At 35.2% G+C, this 18,559-nt stretch overlaps 1 protein-coding gene across 4 annotated transcripts in view; it reads left to right on the top strand.

Moving 5' to 3' along the window:
- The window catches only part of GTF2A1L (general transcription factor IIA subunit 1 like), a 121,041-nt gene that overhangs the window by 25,294 nt on the left and 77,188 nt on the right, over positions 1-18,559 (top strand). For 3 of the 4 annotated variants that reach the window (XM_063788770.1, XM_009442320.3, NM_001204826.2), the window contains 2 exons: positions 1,979-2,063; positions 3,397-3,986. In XM_063788770.1, the coding sequence (XP_063644840.1) occupies positions 1,979-2,063; positions 3,397-3,986 (675 nt within the window). The remainder of the gene's footprint in view (positions 1-1,978; positions 2,064-3,396; positions 3,987-18,559) is intronic. The other variant, XM_009442321.4, reaches the window with a different exon arrangement.

The following is an 18,559-nucleotide window of genomic DNA, read 5'->3' as shown; positions in this document are numbered from 1 at the left end:
GGGTTTTAATACACTATATAATGTTATATGCTTGTTACATCCTAAATAAATAATTTTGAGGTTTTTTTTCAGATTTTTTTTCCCCTCTAGAATGGAGCAACATCATAGTTTTGACTTTAATTAAACTGGAATATTTTTGTCATTTTGTACCTTCGTGAAGTACAGCTTGTTTATATTTTTCCCCTTAGTACTTGAAGGCAGAAGATACATTTACAAGTTAACATAGAAAACCAAGTAGTTTTTCGGGTAGAGAAGAATAGCAGCTTTTCACTTTTATCTTTCTTCCATGGTACTGAGAGTAGTATATAATCTACTAACTGTTTTTTAATTTTCTTTCAGCCCATAGGTTGCCTTTCTAGGGCAAATGCTTAGTGGGCTAGTTATTTCCATTTCTTCACTAAGAACAGCCAAAACCACACACCTTAATAGGATTTTTGGAAAGAATGGTGCTGCTTTTGATAGGAGACCAATGAAGAAATACCTCTGCCTTTGGAATTCAAACAAATTTTTTTTTCCTGTTTAAATAAGTAATAAGCTTGTATTAATAAAAAGTAAAAATGGGCTGAGCACAGTGGCTCACACCTGTAATCTCAGTGCTTTGGGAGACTGAGGTACTGGGCACCATAGCAAGACCATATTAATACAATTTTTTTTTTTTTTTTGAGGCAGAGTCTTACTCTGTCACCCAAGTCTGGAGTGCGGTGGCATGATCTCGGCTCACTGCAACCTCCGCCTCCGAGGTTCAAGTGATTCTTCTGCTTCAGCCTCCCGAGTAGTGAGATTACAGATGCCCGCCACCATGCCCAACTAATTTTTTGTATTTTAGTTGAGATGGGGTTTCACCATGTTGGCCAGGGTGGTCTCAAACTCCTGACCTCAAGTGATCCACCCACCATGGCCTCCCAAAGTGCTGGGATTACAGGCGTGAGCCACCGTGCCCGGCCTGTACAAAATTTTTTAAAAAAAATTAGCCAAGCATGGTGGTGTGTGCCTGTAGTCCTGGCTACTTGAGAGGCTGAGGCAAAAGGATCACTTGAGCCTCGTAATTGGAGATTACAGTGAGTTATGATTGCACCACTGCTCTTCAGCCTGGGCAACAGAATGAAACCCTGTCTCTTAAAAATAAAAATGCAAAACATTTATAAATAAAATAAAGAGTTCTGTAGTCCTATACTCCAAGAATAAATGTTTTAACTCTTTGATGTTTATTCATCCAGACTTCTTTCATGAAAGCTATATTAGTTTTTAGGATAAAAAGTAGGGATACTCTTTTTACTGTTTCTGTAATTTCTGTTTTCTAATTTAGTAATATAGATGGACTGTTTTCAATTTCAGTTAGTACAAATTGACCTTCGTGGATGCAACACAGTTTAATTAACAAACTTTTGTTGGTGAACATTTAAATTATTTCCAGCATTTTTCTAATATAGTATTCTGTTGATTATGCTTGTATATATGTCTGTGTGTTTCTGTGATAATCAGGATAAATTTCTAAAAGTAGAGTTCATGGGTCAAAGGTCATTTGTATTTTCATTTTTGGTATATATATTGCAAAAATTGTCCTCCAAAAGGGTTGTACCAATATACATTCATACAAACAGTAGTTTGAGAGAACCAGTTTTTATCACATTCTCAACAACACTGGATGTTATCAGTCTTTCAAATTTTTGCATGTCTGAGAACCAATGGCCCTGCAAAGCTATGTCTTGGGCAAGTTTTTTGAGTTAATGTTTATACTGTTCATTAGGACTTACTGGCTTCATTGCTAATAACTGTAGAATAGGATTCCTCTTGATCCTTAATGGGATGATCGATATTGAAAACTATTTTATTCAAAGAACTCAGCCCTAATGTTAAATGTTAAGTATTGTCAAACTATTGTCCAGAATCAGATTTTTTGACTCCCTATGAGATCAGGGAAAAAAAGATACAAGTAAAGTCCTTTTCTAACTTTCTAATATAAATTTCTTATATCTAGGGCACTTCAAACTCCAGTGCAAACTTTACTTTTCCTGGTTATCCCATTCATGTACCAGCAGGTGTGACACTACAGACTGTATCTGGTGAGAGTATATTCTAAGAATCTTTTTGTTTTTAGCATTGGTACTATTTTTTGGAAATTAAGCTTCATGATTTTTAAATAAACTATATACCAGAAGTTATAAGAACTTTTAATAAAATTGATTTTAAAAGTAATGATAAATGGTGGTTTTGATTGTTATAGAGACAATCTACCACAAAAGGCACTGTACTAGGCCTGTCCTATATTTGATTCCCAGTTCTCTTTCCCAACATTGTATAGGGGTTCTTTGTATATATTTTTTCTAATTCAAGTCAGTTATCTAAATTTTAACAAATACAAAATAAAATAACTTACCTGCATTCCTGCTAGCTCTAATTACGGATTAAAGATTAGGTTGATCAACCTTTGCCCCCTTTCTTACTAGGAATTGCATGGTCTGATAGAACATCCAATAGTTTGGAGGTTAACCGGTCTCTGCTTTTCAGAGCACCATCTCTTGATTTTGAAGAGGATCATACCTCTTCTTTGGGTTGTTGTAAAGTTTAAGTAAAGCACCTAACTCAACACTCAAAAATAAGTCCTTTTTTTTGAGATGGAGTCTCGCTCTGTCACCCACGCTGTAGTGCAATGGCGCAATCTCTGCTCACTGCAAGCTCCGCCTCCTGGGTTCACGCCATTCTCCTGCCTCAGCCTCCCAAGTAGCTGGGACTACAGGCGCCGGCCACCATGCCCAGCTAATTTTTTGTATTTTTAGTAGAGACAGGGTTTCACCGTTTTAGCCAGGAGGGTCTAGATCTCCTGACTTCGTGATCCACCTGCCTCGGCCTCCCAAAGTGCTGGGATTACAGGCATGAGCCACCGCGCCTGGCCTTTTTTTTTTTTTCTTTTATAGTGTTATTTTAAAGGAAGAAAGGAGAAGAAATTTGATTACTTTTGAAATCATTAAACTCTCTTTTGGATAGCATTGTCTTGCTATATGGCATTTTAAATATATGAAGTATATTTTACATGATTATGTTTGTTAAAATCCAGTTTTTTGGTTGATAACATTAATTTATCAAACAATGGAAGAGGTTCATGGATTAAATATTGGTGGCCTTTATGTATCTCAAAGTGTGCCATAAAAGCAATTGTGGGAAAAGTCTGGAATTAAAGCAAAACATATGTAATTAAAAAAATAAGAATTTATATATTGATTGTAGAAAATCCAAAAATGTCTGAAGAATAAAAGAAAAACCCCTAGAGATAACCACCATTAACATATTGGTGTATTTTTTTCCAGCCTTTGTGGATGAGATTTTTTTTTTTTGTGGTGGTTGTCAAAGGAAATTTTAATTCTATTATACTTACAATTTTGCTTTCTCCTTTTTAAGGTCACCTTTATAAAGTCAATGTACCAATTATGGTGACAGAGACTTCTGGAAGAGCAGGTATTCTTCAGCATCCAATTCAACAAGTATTTCAACAGCTTGGCCAGCCTTCAGTAATACAAACTAGTGTTCCACAATTGAATCCATGGTCTCTTCAAGCAACTACTGAAAAATCACAGAGAATTGAAACCGTGCTACAGCAACCCGCAATTCTACCTTCTGGGCCAGTAGATAGGAAACACTTAGAAAATGCCACCAGTGATATACTTGTATCTCCTGGAAATGAGCATAAAATCGTGCCTGAAGCTTTGTTGTGTCATCAGGAAAGTTCTCACTATATCGGTCTTCCAGGTGTTGTATTTTCTCCACAGGTCTCTCAAACAAATTCTAATGTGGAGTCAGTGCTCAGTGGTTCAGCTAGCATGGCTCAAAATTTGCATGATGAGTCCCTCTCCACAAGCCCTCATGGGGCTCTCCACCAGCACGTGACTGATATTCAGCTTCATATTCTTAAAAATAGGATGTATGGATGTGATTCTGTAAAGCAACCAAGAAATATAGAGGAACCCAGCAACATACCTGTATCAGAGAAGGTATAGTTCTGTGTCCAACTTCTTGGTATCAGGGGACAGATAGTGGCCAGTAACTGGATATCCTGAATATTTTCAAGCTGTAATGTTAATCAGAATTATATATATTTTGTTTTTTCCTTTAGAAGATTATTTCTTTTTTCTAGTGATTTAAAAAAATTTTTAATTATGATAAAATACACGTAACATAAAGTTTACCAACTTAACCATTTTTAAGTGTACAGATCAGTAGTGTTACATACATTCACATGTGGTACAACCAAGAAGATTCTTTCTTTATTGTTGTTTTTAATATAACTATCAGTTCTTGAAATATTCATGCTTAGCATTTCTAAATTTTTCATTTCAATAAATGAATTATAATACTTCTTCAGAGAAAATGCGTTTGTTTTAAAAGGTAATCTGTTTACCAGTCTCTTATATTGGTAAACTTATTTTATGTCTGCAGATAAAAATTAAAAGACCCAGAAATCCAGACCAGTAGTTTATGGAATGTTTTGAGATAATTAATTATCAAATGTAATATACAAAAGAAGCCCAAAAAGTTTTTTTTTTTCCTGCTCTACCTAATTTTTCTGAATTCCTATATGGAAACTTTTCCCTACATGAGGGATTATGTTGCTAATAATTTTGTTTCTCCCTGCCTACTAAAATACTAGTTTTACTTAATTTCTTTTGGTATTGAAACCACTAAAAATTAGCTTCTAGTTAACTTTTGATATTGAAAATAGGTCTGAATTTTTAATTTTCAAGGAATTAATAGTAATGGCAGAAAGACTCATGGAGAATTTTGGATTATAAAAATTAAAAAAATTGCATTCTTTTTACAAATGTAAAATACATCTTGTGGCTAATTCTATTTACACAATTTAGGACATGTGAAAAATACTTAAAGGTTTTTGCTCCAGCTAGTGGTTTAGCCATCATCTAGACCCACTGTACAAATCTGTAGCAATGGATAGTTAAGCACAACCTTAATATTTTATCTTCATGATATTTAAATTTTGCTAGTTAGGGAAAGACATAGGGCATAGTGAAAGGCCATGAACAAAGAAAATGACAATCAGAAACTATTTGACCTGTTCTAGAATGTTTCAGATATTTATTGAAACCTGTTCAAGATCTCAGAGCAAATCTGTTTTTAGTTTTTCTATAAGTGTTCATATTAAAATGTTTTATTGAGGTTTTTTTTACGTTTTTTAACATAATATATAACACTTAGTAAATAAATGTAGGTTAAACTAATAAGTATGAAACATTTGATTTTGAGGTAAAACTAACTACAAATGTAAAATGTTTGTTTTCATCACTACTACTTTTGGAGGCACTTTTTACCTGGATTCTGTGTGAATTTTGCAAATGTTTGGTGTGATGAGTCAAGGACTTATTCTACTGTTATGTATTGTATGTCATCATGTACTTTTTCTGATATGGGGAAATAGATTAGTTAAGGGATATTAACCAAGGATTGATTGGGGGTAGTGGTTGAGAACATAAGCTTTGAAACCACAGTAGGTTCAAATTCTAGGTTCACTACTTGCAAGCAAACTATATAACATTACTCCCTGAAATTCAATTTTAGTCTTTAAATTGGCCCCTAATACCAACCTTGTAATTTTGAGAATTATCAGAGATAATATATATGAAGTATTTAAAGCTTCTGCCACCATAGTAAGCTTTAGATTAGTGCTATTATGCTCTGTGAGCTTGTAATATATTGGGTAACTTTTCATGTAACTTGTTTGTTAGTTTTAAAAAAGGTCTATATCTAACACACAAAATCCAAACGTACAAGAGTATGTGTAAAATGCTTATTTATTTATTGTAAGTTACCTTTAAGATAGTAAGCAGTTTGGTAGGTTTATGCTGAACTAATTTTCAAAGACTTTACAAGTAGTTTTTCTTTTTGTAAGTAACTTAAAGCAAGTTATAATCAACTATACTTGTTTACTTTTCCTGTGTTGTAAACTACTGGAGAGCTTATGGATCTATAGGTTTAAGAGGTAAGGATTTATGTCGTTTGAACATTCTGTTTCACAAAATATATTCTTGATAGCTTTTGATTCTGCCCCTTGTAATTTCTATTCTATTTCCTTTGTCTGAATTTGACTCTTCTAGGTAATTTAAAAATGGAATCATACAATATTTGCCCTTTTGTGACTGTCTTATTTCACTTAGTATAATGTTTTCAAGGTTAGTCGATATCGTAGCATGTGTCAGAATTTCATTCCTTTTTAAGGCTGAATCATGTGAGTTTGACAATTTTTAAATTTTGCAAATATTCCTGGAATCTGTTCCTTCATCTCCACTCCTAGTGCCATTGCCCTAATTGTTTCTCATGTGGGATAATTTTATCTAACTAATTTATCAGTGTGTAGTCTCTTCTACCTTTTACTCTGCTCCTGCCAATCCATCCATCCTAGAGGTCAAAGGCCTAAGCTTCAGGGATCAGAATTGTTTTGAATCCCTTCTCTATTCCTTAATAATTGTATGACTTAGAGAAGTTACTCGTTTGTAAAATAAAGATAATAGTATCTACCATGTAATTGTGGTAGGATTAGTTAAGAAAATTAATGTAAAGTGCTCAGTAGCACACTGGCACCGTGGTAAATGCTCAGTGCATGTTAGCACTCTCTTCCTGGTGGCTTCCAGAGATCTGTCCCAAATGCAGCCTGGTTGTGTCTTTTCTCCACTTAACACATCACTGACTGCCCTTCACCTATAATAAATAAACTTCAGGCACCTTAATATACATATACAAAACGTATTATGCGTTCTTTCTCTGCCAAAGTTTCCTATTTACTCTTGCTTCCTCACATGAATATACTTTATTGGGAACACCAAACCGTGAGTGATTCTTGGTTTTTAACCTTGTTATTTCCTACTTCTCTTTTTGCTTTTTGTTATCCCCTCTATTTGATGCCTGGAGTTTCTTCCCACCATCCTTTCCTCTGGTTAATTCCTGCTTATTCATTACTTCCTCCAGAAATCTTCAGTACTTCTCCACCTAATTTTTCCTTCATTATTAAATTGGATGTAGCTCTTCTGTTTTGTCACCCGAAGTATGTCTGTCATAATGTAGTTCAAAGATATATTGATATGTTCTCTTTGCATTGACAGGTACATTTATCTTTGTATATGCAGTAATCTAAGAATATATACACACTCGTGTGTAGTAGAATATAAGCTTTTAAGGATAGGATCTAGAATTACGTTTATTTGGCTCAGTGGTTCTGAATCCTGGCTGAATGATCAAATCATTGGGCCATTAAAAAAAAGTGCAGGTCTACCCCAAGAGATTTAAATCTAATTGATCTGGAATGGGGCTTAGTCATCAATATTTAAGAGCTTCTGGAGTGATTGTAATATATAGTCAAGGCTAAGAACCACTGATGTAGCTCAAAATCAATGTATGAGTGAAAAATGGAGTGAGAGGATAAGAGAATATATAACTTCTAAGTAAGAGTTTTCATTTTTCTTCTAAGTCCACACATATTCCTCTAAAATATAAAATGTCCTATCAATAATTGACTTTAGAATTCATTTAAATTGAGTAAATACTTTTTGAGTCTCTATATGCCATTGTGAAATTAATATATCAAAATCAGAGATGTTTAAACCAGATATGTGACTTTTTCTTCATTATAAGAAGAAAGCCAATTTAACAAAATAATTTTTTATATCTGTCAAAATATATTAAGATATATTTCATTCCAAATAAGAGTGGAGTGGCATGGGATGCTACTGTACATGGTCAGGCAATATATAATTATCATTGTTACTCTATTGTAATAAATTAAATTCCTGTTAAGAATTAAAGAAAATATGCCCTGCCATTACAATTATAGACCACTGAATTTGATATAGGTTACGTTGAAAATGTGAAAAGAATGTGTATTGTAGGTTAGGCTTATCTTGTTTTATATTTATCCCCACATATGGGTATGAAGTTCTGCAAATTTTTACTAGCCATTGGAAAAATACGGTTCTTTCATTGGAGGGAAGCTTAAATTGCAAAGACTGGAAGCTGGATTTGGCGAACAAAGCTTTATCCTGAAGCATCCTATTTACTTGCTTATTGTACTACCCAGTCACAGAAGCCACATACAATCAAAGACACCTTGGTTAAGCTGAGAATATTGGACATTATTGAGCTGGTTTGTTTTAGAGCAGAGAAAATAAAAAAAAAGGAAGCATTTCCTCTGTCAGATGACATCATCTGCATTAGAATTGTTGACATTTCTTTCACGTTTGGCTGGAATTCATAGATGTATCAGCAGCGACTTTCCTTTAACATTCAACAGGCTAAAAATACCAGTGTTTCTTAGGGCTGCCAACATCTGATTTTAATCATTATTTGTACATTGATACCATCAAAGAATTTTTATGTTGTGAGTTCTTTTTTTTTTTTTTTAATTGGAAACTGACATCTTTGTAATAATGAAAAGTTTGGTTAGTAAAATTTGGTACTCTATACCATTGGAGCTCCTGAGATGCTTGGCAAACATGGTTTTGCTGCTTTAGTAAAGAAAGCGTTGCTGTCTATTTCAGCACATGGCATGCATTAGTGCTAAGACACAGCCAATAATTCTAAAAGAAGTCTCATCTGCTTACATAAAACTCAAATATATTAGAGCCACGGTTTTGAATTATTGTGTTTCCCAAGACATTTATCAAAAAATGTAGGCAGAATATTAAATTCTTCATGCAGAATTTTTCTGGCTTTTCAAAGGACAATGCTTGAAGCCCTTGTTTGATCCTTGGGGAGACATTTACTGTTTTTGAGAGGGAGCAAAAGCCCCCTCATAACAATTTCATCTAGAGGAGTTCATTGATGATCTATGTGGTGGACGTTTGGCTATATGAAAGACTTAAATCTTTGTTTTCATGGTCCTGTGGTATCAGTTATGGATGTTGCTGTACAACTCCTGGCTATTTTGGTCAAATTACCACTTCAGAAGAGATTGGAGTCAGATAATCATGTGAATTTTTCAATGCCTGGTGGAAGTGCTTCTGAAGAAAAAAGTTGAGAATGATAACTCTTTTGCTGTTTTGAAATTAAGATTAGATTTGTAATTTTAATCCTCTCCCAGAGTAAAGAGGGCCTCACTGATTGAAGGAAAATGGTATGAGGCTACGTAAATTCAAGTAGAAGAGTCCTGGAATCTTCAGTATTCCTTTATAAGCTTATCCTCATCTGGCAAGGTAACATAGAAGCTCTGATTCATTTTTCAACAAAAGATCTTGTGGTTTAAAGTTTTCAGTACTTGTTGCTATTAAAATGAAAAGCCAGGCCGGGCATGGTGGCTGCTGCCTGTAATCCCAGCACTTTGGGAGGCCAAAGCGGATGGATCACTTGAGGTTAGGAGTTCGAGACCAGCCTGGTCAACGTGGTGAAAACTCGTCTCTACTAAAAATACAAAAATTAGCGGAGTGTGGTGGCAGGCACCTGTAATCCCAGCTACTCGGGAGCTGAGGCAAGAGAATCACTTGAACCTGGGAGGCGGAGGTTGCAGTGAGCCAAGATCGTCCCACTGCACTCCAGCCTGGGCAACAGAGCGAGACCCCATCTCAAAAACAACAAACAAACAGCCAATTTCAACATGTGGTTTAGGCCTAGGACAAATCTTATACTAATTGACTTTATTATTATTATCATTTATTTATTTTTGAGATGGAGTCTCGCTCTGTCGCCCAGACTGGAGTGCAGTGGTGTGATCTCGGCGCACTGCAACCCTCGCCTCCCAGGTTCAAGAGATTCTTCTGCCTTAGCCTCTCAAGTAGCTGGGATTACAGGCCTATGCCACCATGCCCAGCTAGTTTTTGTATTTTTGGTAGACACGGGGGTTTCACCGTGTTGGCCAGGCTGGACTTGAACTAATTGACTTTAAAATAACTCAAATTTAGGCCTGGCGCGGTGGCTCACGCCTGTAATCCCAGCACTTTGGGAGGCTGAGGCGGGTGGATCACAAGGTCAGGAGATCAAGATCATTCTGGCTAACATGGTGAAACCCCATCTCTACTAAAAATACAAAAAATTAGCCTGGCGTGCGCCTGTAGTCCCAGCTACTCGGGAGGCTGAGGCAGGAGGATGGCATGAACCCAGGAGGCTGAGCTTGCAGTGACCCGAGATTGCGCCACTGCACTCCAGCCTGGGTGACAGAGCCAGACTGTCTCAAAAAAAAAAAAAAAAAAAGTAAAATAACTCAAATTTAAAGAGGCATGATATATATACAATAGAATTCATCTTTTATAAGGTAACTTTTAGATTTACCATATGAATTTTGGCAAACATGAAGTTATACAACCCTATCTGAGATAGAGAACATTTTCATTACCTCACAGTTTCCTCATGTGCCTTTGTAGTCAATACCCTCTTTCAACCCCTAGTTCCTGGCGGTCACTCACTGATCTGTTTTCTGTTGGGGTAGGTTTACCTTTTCCAGAATATTAGACACTATCATGCAGCATGCATTTTTAGCACAATACATTTGAGATTCATCCATGTTGTTGCATGTATCAGTATATTCCATTGTATGGTTATACCACATTTATTTACCAGTTTGACATTTGGGTTGTTTCCAGTTTTTGGTATTTGTGAATAAAGCCCCTGAAAGGGCCGGGCACTGGGTGATCCCAGCACTTTGGGAGACTGAGGCGGTTGGATCACTTGAGGTCAGGAGTTCAAGACCAGCCTGGCCAACATGGCAAAACCCCATCTCTACTAAAAATACAAAAATTAGCTGGGCATGGTGGCACACACCTGTAATCCCAGCTACTTGGGAGGCTGAGGCATGAGAGAGAATAGCTTGAACCCAGTGATCTGAGATCATGCCACTGCACTCTGGCCTGGGAGACAGAGTGAGACTGTGTCTCAAAAAAAAAAAAAAAAAAAAAAAAAAAAAAAAAAAAAAAAAAGAAACAGCCCCGAAAACATTTATATGTAGATTGTAGATTTTATATGTGTAAATACCTTGGAGTGGGATTGTTAGATAAGATGATAAATGTATGCTTATGAGAAACAGTCAAACTCATTTCCAAGGTGGCTGTATTCCACCAGCAATGTATGGTGGAATTTTGCATTTCTACCAGCAATGTATAAGATTTGTTGTTGCTACACCACATCCTTGGTAGTTAACACTATCTTTTGGTAAGGAGAAGTTTTTAATTTTGATGAAGTCCAGTTTATTATTTTTATCTTCCAGTTTATTTATTTTGACTTCCAGTCCAGTATATTATTTTGACTTCTGCTTCATGTGTCTTATCAAAGGCTGCAAAGATTTTATAATACTTCTAAAAACTGTATAGTTATAGTTTTGTCATTTAGGCCTGTGATGTATTCTGGGCTAGTTTTGTATATGGTGCAAGGTTAGGATGGAGGTTCATTTTTTTTTTTTTTTTTTTTTTGGAGACAGAGTCTCGCTCTGTCGCCCAGGCTGGAGTGCAGTGGTATGATCTCAGCTCACTGGGTTCAAGCGATTCTCCTGTCTCAGTCTCCCGCGAAGCTGGGATTACAGGTGCCCACCACCATGCCTGGCTAATTTTTTGTATTTTTAGTACAGACAGGGTTTCACCATACTGGTCAGGCTGGCCTTGAACTCCTGACCTCAGGTGATCCCCCTGCCTCAGCCTCTCAAAGTGCTGGGGAAACAGGCGTGAGCCACCGTGCCTGGATAGCTCATTTTTTTTTACATATGGATATTCAATTGTTTTAGCATTGTTTGTTAAAAAGACTGCCTTGTCTCACTGAGTTAGCTGTCTGTGCACATTATGTATCTAAAGCACTTCACCTTTAGTGAAAATTACTACATCTGTGTTGGTTTATTACTGAAGGTTCACTCTGTTTCATTAATTCATGTGACTATCTTTTTGCTAGGACCACACTGTCTTGATTATGGTAAATTTATAGTAAATCAGAGAGTGTGAATCTCTCAAATTTGTTCTTTTTTCCAAATTTTTTGGGCTATTCTAATTCCTTTATATTTCCATATAAATATTAGGATGCGCTTGTCAATTTCTAAAAAGAAAAATTGCTAAGACCGATTTGGGTTTGTGTTGAATCTATAGATCAGTAAGGGGAATTGACGTCTTCACAATATTGAGTCTTCCAATTCATGGACATAAGTTTTTTTTTTAATTTAGGTTTTTGACTTCTGTTACTAATGTTTTCTAGTTTTTAGCATATACATATTGTACATATTCTGTTATATTTTTATCTAAATATTTCATGGTTTTTGGTGCTATTATAAATGGTACCTAAAACTGCCATCAAGAACATTTTTATTTTTATTTTTAAGCTTCATTTGCATTGCATTTTTAAAAATATATTTTTATTTTTAATTAGTTAATTCATTAGTTTGTAGAGACAGACAGAGTCTCACTGTGTTATCCAGGTTTGTCTCAAATGCCTGGCCTCAAGCACTTGTCTCACTTTGGCTTCCCAAAGTGCTGGGATTATAGATGTATGAGCCACCATGCCCAGCCTAAAATACATTTTTTAAAAGGTAGAAAAAACTGAAAATTTCTAAGGCATTTGAAGTACATTGCCCCAATATTTTAAAAAGAGGTTGTGCCAGTTTTTCCTGCCACCAGTACTTTGATCAGTTTTGCCACATAGTATAGTATATCACTACTGATTTTTAAAAATTCAATTTTTCTCCTGTGCTAAAGTACACATAAAATTAACTATTTATTTTATTTTAAAATTATTTTTACAATTTTTAACTGTATAGCTTAGTGACAGTAAGTATATTCACATTGTTGTGTAGCTATCACCACCACCCATCTCTAGAAATTTTTCATCTTCCCAAACTCCATGCCCATTAAGCAGTAACTCCCCATTTCTCACTCTCCCAGTCCCTGACAAACAACAATTCTACTTTCCATCTCTATGAATTTGACCACTTTAGTTACCTCTTATAAGTGGAATCAGACAGTACTTGCCCTTCTTCATTTAGCGTAATATCTCAGGGTTCATCCATGTTGTAGCATGTATCAGAACTTATTTCCTTGTTTTAAGGTGAATAATATCCCATTGTATGTATATACTGCATTTTGTTTATTCATTCAAGTGTCTGTGGATACTTGGGTTGCTTCCAGCTTTTGGCTATTGTGAATAATGCTGCCGTAAACATGGCGTACAAATATCTCTTCAAATTCCTGTCTTTAATTTTTTCGGATATATATGGAGAAATGGAACTGCAAAATCATATGACAATTCTACTTTTAATCTTATTAGGAACTGCCATACAGTTTCCATAGAGGCTGCATCAGTTTACATTCTCAACAGTAGTGCACAAGCATCTGATTTCTCCATATCCCCACCAACAGTTATTTTCTGTTTTTTGTTTTTGTTTTTGTTTTTTTTTTTTTTAATAATTGCTACCCTAAGGGGTTTGAAGTGGTATCTTGTAGTTTTGATATGTATTTCCCTAATAATTAGTGATGTTGAACATAGTTTTATGTTCTTCTGGCCACTTGTATGCATTCTTTGTAGAGAAGTCTATTCAAGTCCTTTGCCCATTTTTTAAAAATTGGACTGTTTGCTCTGTTGTTGTTGACTTGTAGTTCTTTATATATCCTGGATATTCACCTCTTATCAGATGTATGATTTGCAAATATTTTCTCCCATTTTATGGGTCGCCTTTACTCTCTGTTAATAATGTCTTTTGAGCACAAAAGGTTTTGATTTCGGTGAAGTCCATTTTATCTATTTTTTTCTTTTGTTGCCTATGCTTTTGGTGTCATATCCAATAAATTATTTTCAAATCCAATGTCATGAAATTTTCACCACCTGTTTTCCTCTAAGAGATTTATAGTTTTAGTTCTTATCTTTAGCTCTTTGATCCATTTTGAGTTAATTTTTGTAGATGGTATAAATTTAGGGTTCAACTCCATTATTTTCAGTGTGGTGCTAGTTTTCCCAAAATGATTTGTTGAAAAGACTGTCCATTCCACATTGAATGATCTTGTTACCCTTATGGAAAATTGATGTTTTATGTAACGGTTTGTTGCTGGGATCTTTATTCTATTGGTGTATACACCTGTCTATACATTAATAACACACTGGTTTTAGTTTTAAATTTTTATTATTTATCGTTTCAGCTTTTATTTAAGTTTCAGGGAGTACATGTGCAAGGTTTGTGACATAGGTATATTGCATCATGCTGAGGTTTGGGTTGTGATTGATCCTGTCATCCAGGAACTGTGCATAGTACCCAAAACAGTTCTTCAGCCCTTGCCCTCACTTCCCCTTCTCCCTTTTTGGAGTCCCCAATGTCTATTATTTCCACCACTGGGTGTCTGTATGTGCCCAATATTTAGCTCCTATTTATAAGTGAGAACATCTCTTTATGGTTTTCTGTTCCTGTGTTAATTCACTTAGGATGATGGCCTTCGGCAGTATGCATGTTGCTGCAAAGAACATGATTTCTTTTTTGGGGGCTGCATAGTATTCCACGATTTATATGTAACACATTTTCTTTATTCAGTCCACCATGTATGGGCACCTGGGCTGATTCCATGTCTTTGCTATTGTGAATAGTACTTCAATAAACATAAGAGTGCAGGTACATTTTTGGTAGAAATATTTCTTTTCCTTTGGGTATATATCCAGTAATGGGATTGCTGGATTGAACGGTAGCTCTATTTTCTTTGAGAAATCTCCAAACTGCTTTCCACAGTGGCTGAACTAATTTACATTCCCACCAACATTGTACAAACATTCCTTTTCCTCTGCAGCCTTGCTGGAATCTCTTGTTTTTTTTTTTTTTTGACTTTTTAATAATATCCATTCTGACTTGTGTGAGATGATATCTTATTGCATTTTTGATTTGTATTTCTCTGATGATTAGTGATGTGGAACATTTTTTCATATGTTTGTTGGCTGCTTCTATATCTTCTTTTGAGAAGTATCTGTTCATATCATTTGCCTACTTTTTAACGTGGTCATTTGATTTTTGCTTGTTGAATTGTTTAAGTTTCTTATAAATTCTGGATACTACAACTTTGTCAGATGCACAGTTTGTGAATATTTTCTCTAATTCTGTAGATTGTTCACTCTGTTGATAGTTTCTTTTGCTGTGCAGAACCTCTTTAGTTTAATTAGGTCTCACTTATCAATTATTGTTTTTGTTGCAATAGCTTTTGAATAATTAGTTATAAATTATTTCCCAAGGCTGATGTCCAGAATGGTGTTTCTCAAGTTTTTTCTAGGATTGCTTATAGTTTGAGGTCTTACATTTAAATCTTCAATCCATCTTGAGTTAAGTTTTGTATATGGTGAAAGGTAGGAGTCCAGTTTCATTCTTCTGCATATGGCTAGCCAGCTATCCCATCACCATTTATTGAAAAGGGAGTCCTTTCCCCATTGCTTATTTTTGTTGACTTTGTCAAAGATCAGGTGGCTGTAGATGCATGGCTTTATTTCTAAGTTCTCTATTCTGTTCCATTGGTCTATGTGTCTGTTTTTGTACCAGTGCTATGCTGCTTTGGTTACTGTAGCCTTATAATATGGGTTGAAGTTAGGTAATGTGATGCCTCCAGCTTTGTTCTTTTTGTCTGTGATTGTTTTGGCTGTTCAGGCTCCTTGTTGGTTCCACATTAATTTTAGAATGGTCTAGGGATTTTTTTTGGCTGGTAAGTTTTTTATTATTGATTCAATTTCATAATTAGGTATTGGTCTGTTTAGAGTTTCAATTTCTTTCTGTTTCGTTCTTGGGAGATTGCTTTCAGGAATTTATTCATTTCCTCTAGATTTTCTAGTTTGTGTGCATAGATGTGTTTATAATAGTCTCTGAGGATCTTTTGTATTTCTGTGGGATTGGTTGTAATGTCACCTTTGTCTTTTCTTATTGTGCTTATTTGGATCTTCTCTCTGTTTTTCTTTGTTAATCTAGCTAGTGCTTGCTTGTATGAAAAAGCTCTTATATCTCCTTAACTTATGAAGCTTAGTTTGGTGGGATATGAAATTGTTGGTTGGAATTTCTTTCCTTTAAGATGCTAGAAATAGGCTTACAATCTCTCCTGGCTGGTAAGGTTTCTGCTGAGAAGTCTGCTGTTAAGATGGGTTTCCCTTTGTACATGATTTGACTTTTTTCTCTAGTTGCCTTTATATATATATATATATGTTAGCAGTGACCTTCTGTAGTCTGGTAACTATACACCTTGATAATGTTGATTTTGTATAGTGTCTTGAAGGTGTTCTCTCAATTTCTTGTATTTGGATGTCTACCTTTCTAGCAAGATTAGGGAAATGTTCTTGAATTATTCCATCAAATATGTTTTCTAGGTTGTTTAGTTTTTCTTTTTCAAGAATGCCAGTAATTCATATATTTGATTGCTTTACATAATCCCAATATCACACTATTTTTATTATTGTAATTTTGTAGTATGTTTTGAAATCAAGAAATTTAAGACTTTCAACTTGATTCTTCTTTTTCAAGATTGTTTTGGCTATTTGGCATTCCTTGAGATTTGAATTTTTGGATGGATTTTTTTCTTTTTCTGCAAACACTCTTGTTGGGTTTTTGATAGAGATTGTGTTGGCTCTTCAGATGGCTTTGGATAATATTCACATCTTAACCTTATTAATTTTTGAATCCATGAACTTGGGGTGTCTTTCCATTGATTTTTGTCTTTATTTTCTTTCAGCAATTTTTGTTGTTTTCAGCATATACAAGTCTTTTGCCTCTGTGGTTCTGTTTGTTCCTAAATAACCTATTCTTTTTGATGCTATTGAAAATGAAATTATTTTCCTAATTTTCTTTTTGAGTTTTTAATTATTTGTTGAAATGCAGCTGATTTTGGTGTGTTGATTTTGTATTCTTTAACATTGTGGAATTTATTTATTTTTCCTAACAGTTTGTTTTTGTGTGTCTGTGTGTATGGAAACTTTAGAATTTTCTACATATAAAGGCATAACATCTGTAAACAGAGATAATTTTAGTTTTTCCTTTCTAATTTTGATGTCTTTTATTTCTTTTACTTGCCTAATCATCCTAGCTGGTACTTTTAGTACTGTGTTGATTAGAAGTGGTGAAAGTAGTTGTCCTTTCCTTCTTTCTAATCTTAGCGATTTCAGGGGTTTACCATTCAGTATGATTGGTTTTTTTATCTTGAACTATCCCTGCATCCCAGGATTAAATCTCATTTGGCCGTGGTGTAGGATTCCTGTAATGTGCTATTATATCTATTTGCCAGTATTTTGTTGAGGATTTTTGCATGAATATTCATCAGAAGTATTGGTCTGTAATTTTTATGTTTTGTCTTTGTCTTTGGTATCAGGGTAATGCTGGCCTCATAAAATAAGTTTGGAGATATTTTGTTCTTCCATTTTTTGGAAGAGTTTGAGGATGATTGGTATTCATCTTTAAATGTTTGGTATAATTTTCTAGTGAAGCCATTTGGTTCTGGATTTTTCTTTGTAGGTAGGGTTTTGATTACTTATTCAGTCTACTTTCCAGTTAATATACTTATTAAGATTTTCTATTGCTTTCTGGTTCAGTCTAGATTGCGTATTTCTAGGACTTTGTTAATTTTTAAAATAGATTATCTGATTTGTTGTGGTGTAAGTGTTCATAGTTTTCTCTTAAAGTTCTTTATATTTCTGTAAAATTGGTAATGATGTCCCCTCTTTTATTTATAATTTTATTTTATTATTATTATTATTGAAACAGAGTCTCTGTCGCCCAGGCTGAAGTGCGGTGGTGTGTGATCTTGGCTCACTGCAACCTCTGCCTCCTGAGTTCAAATGATTCTTGTGCCTTAGCTGCCTGAGAAGCTGGGATTGCAGGTGTGCTCTACTATGCCCGGCTAATTTTTATATTTTTAGTAGAGTTGGGGTTTTGCCATTCTGGCCAGGCTGGTCTCTAACTCCTGGCCTCAAGTGATCCACCTGCCTCGGCCTCTCAGAGTGTTGTGATTACAGGTGTGAGACACCGTGGCCGACCCTCATTGATAATTTTAGTTGAGTCTTCTCTTCTTCTTATCAGTCTAGTTATAAAGGTTTATCAATTTTATTGATCTTTTTGAAGAAGCAACTCTTGGTTTTGTTGATTTTTCTCCATTGTTTCTCATTCTGTGTTTTCTTTTTCTCTAACATTATTATTTATTTCATTCTGCTAGCTTTAGGTTTGATTTGTTCTCTCCTTTATAGTTTTTTAAGATGTAAAGTTAAACTGTTAATTTGAGATTGCTCTTTTAAAATGTAAGCACTTATACATTTCCCTCCCCATTGTTTTCACTGCATCCCCAAACTTTTTTTTTTTTTTTTTTTTTTTTTTTTTGAGACAGAGTTTCACTCTGTTGCCCAGGCTGGAGTACAGTGGCACAATCTCCGCTCACTGCAACCTTTGCCTTTGGGTCAGGTGATTCTCCTGCCTCAGCCTCCTGAGTAGCCGGGATTACAGGTGCCCACCACCACTCCTGCCTAATTTTTGTACTTTTAGTAGAGATGGGGTTTCACCATATTGGCCAGGCTGATCTCAAACTCCTGACCTCAAGTAATCTGCCTGCCTCAGCTTACCAAAGTGCTGGGATTACAAGCGTGAGCCACTGCACCTGGCCTGTTGCATATA

Source organism: Pan troglodytes, chromosome 12 (assembly GCF_028858775.2).
Source record: "Pan troglodytes isolate AG18354 chromosome 12, NHGRI_mPanTro3-v2.0_pri, whole genome shotgun sequence".
Taxonomy (NCBI): domain Eukaryota; kingdom Metazoa; phylum Chordata; class Mammalia; order Primates; family Hominidae; genus Pan; species Pan troglodytes.
Note: the sequence above shows the minus strand (reverse complement) of the source record. Positions and strands in the feature narration are given on the sequence as shown.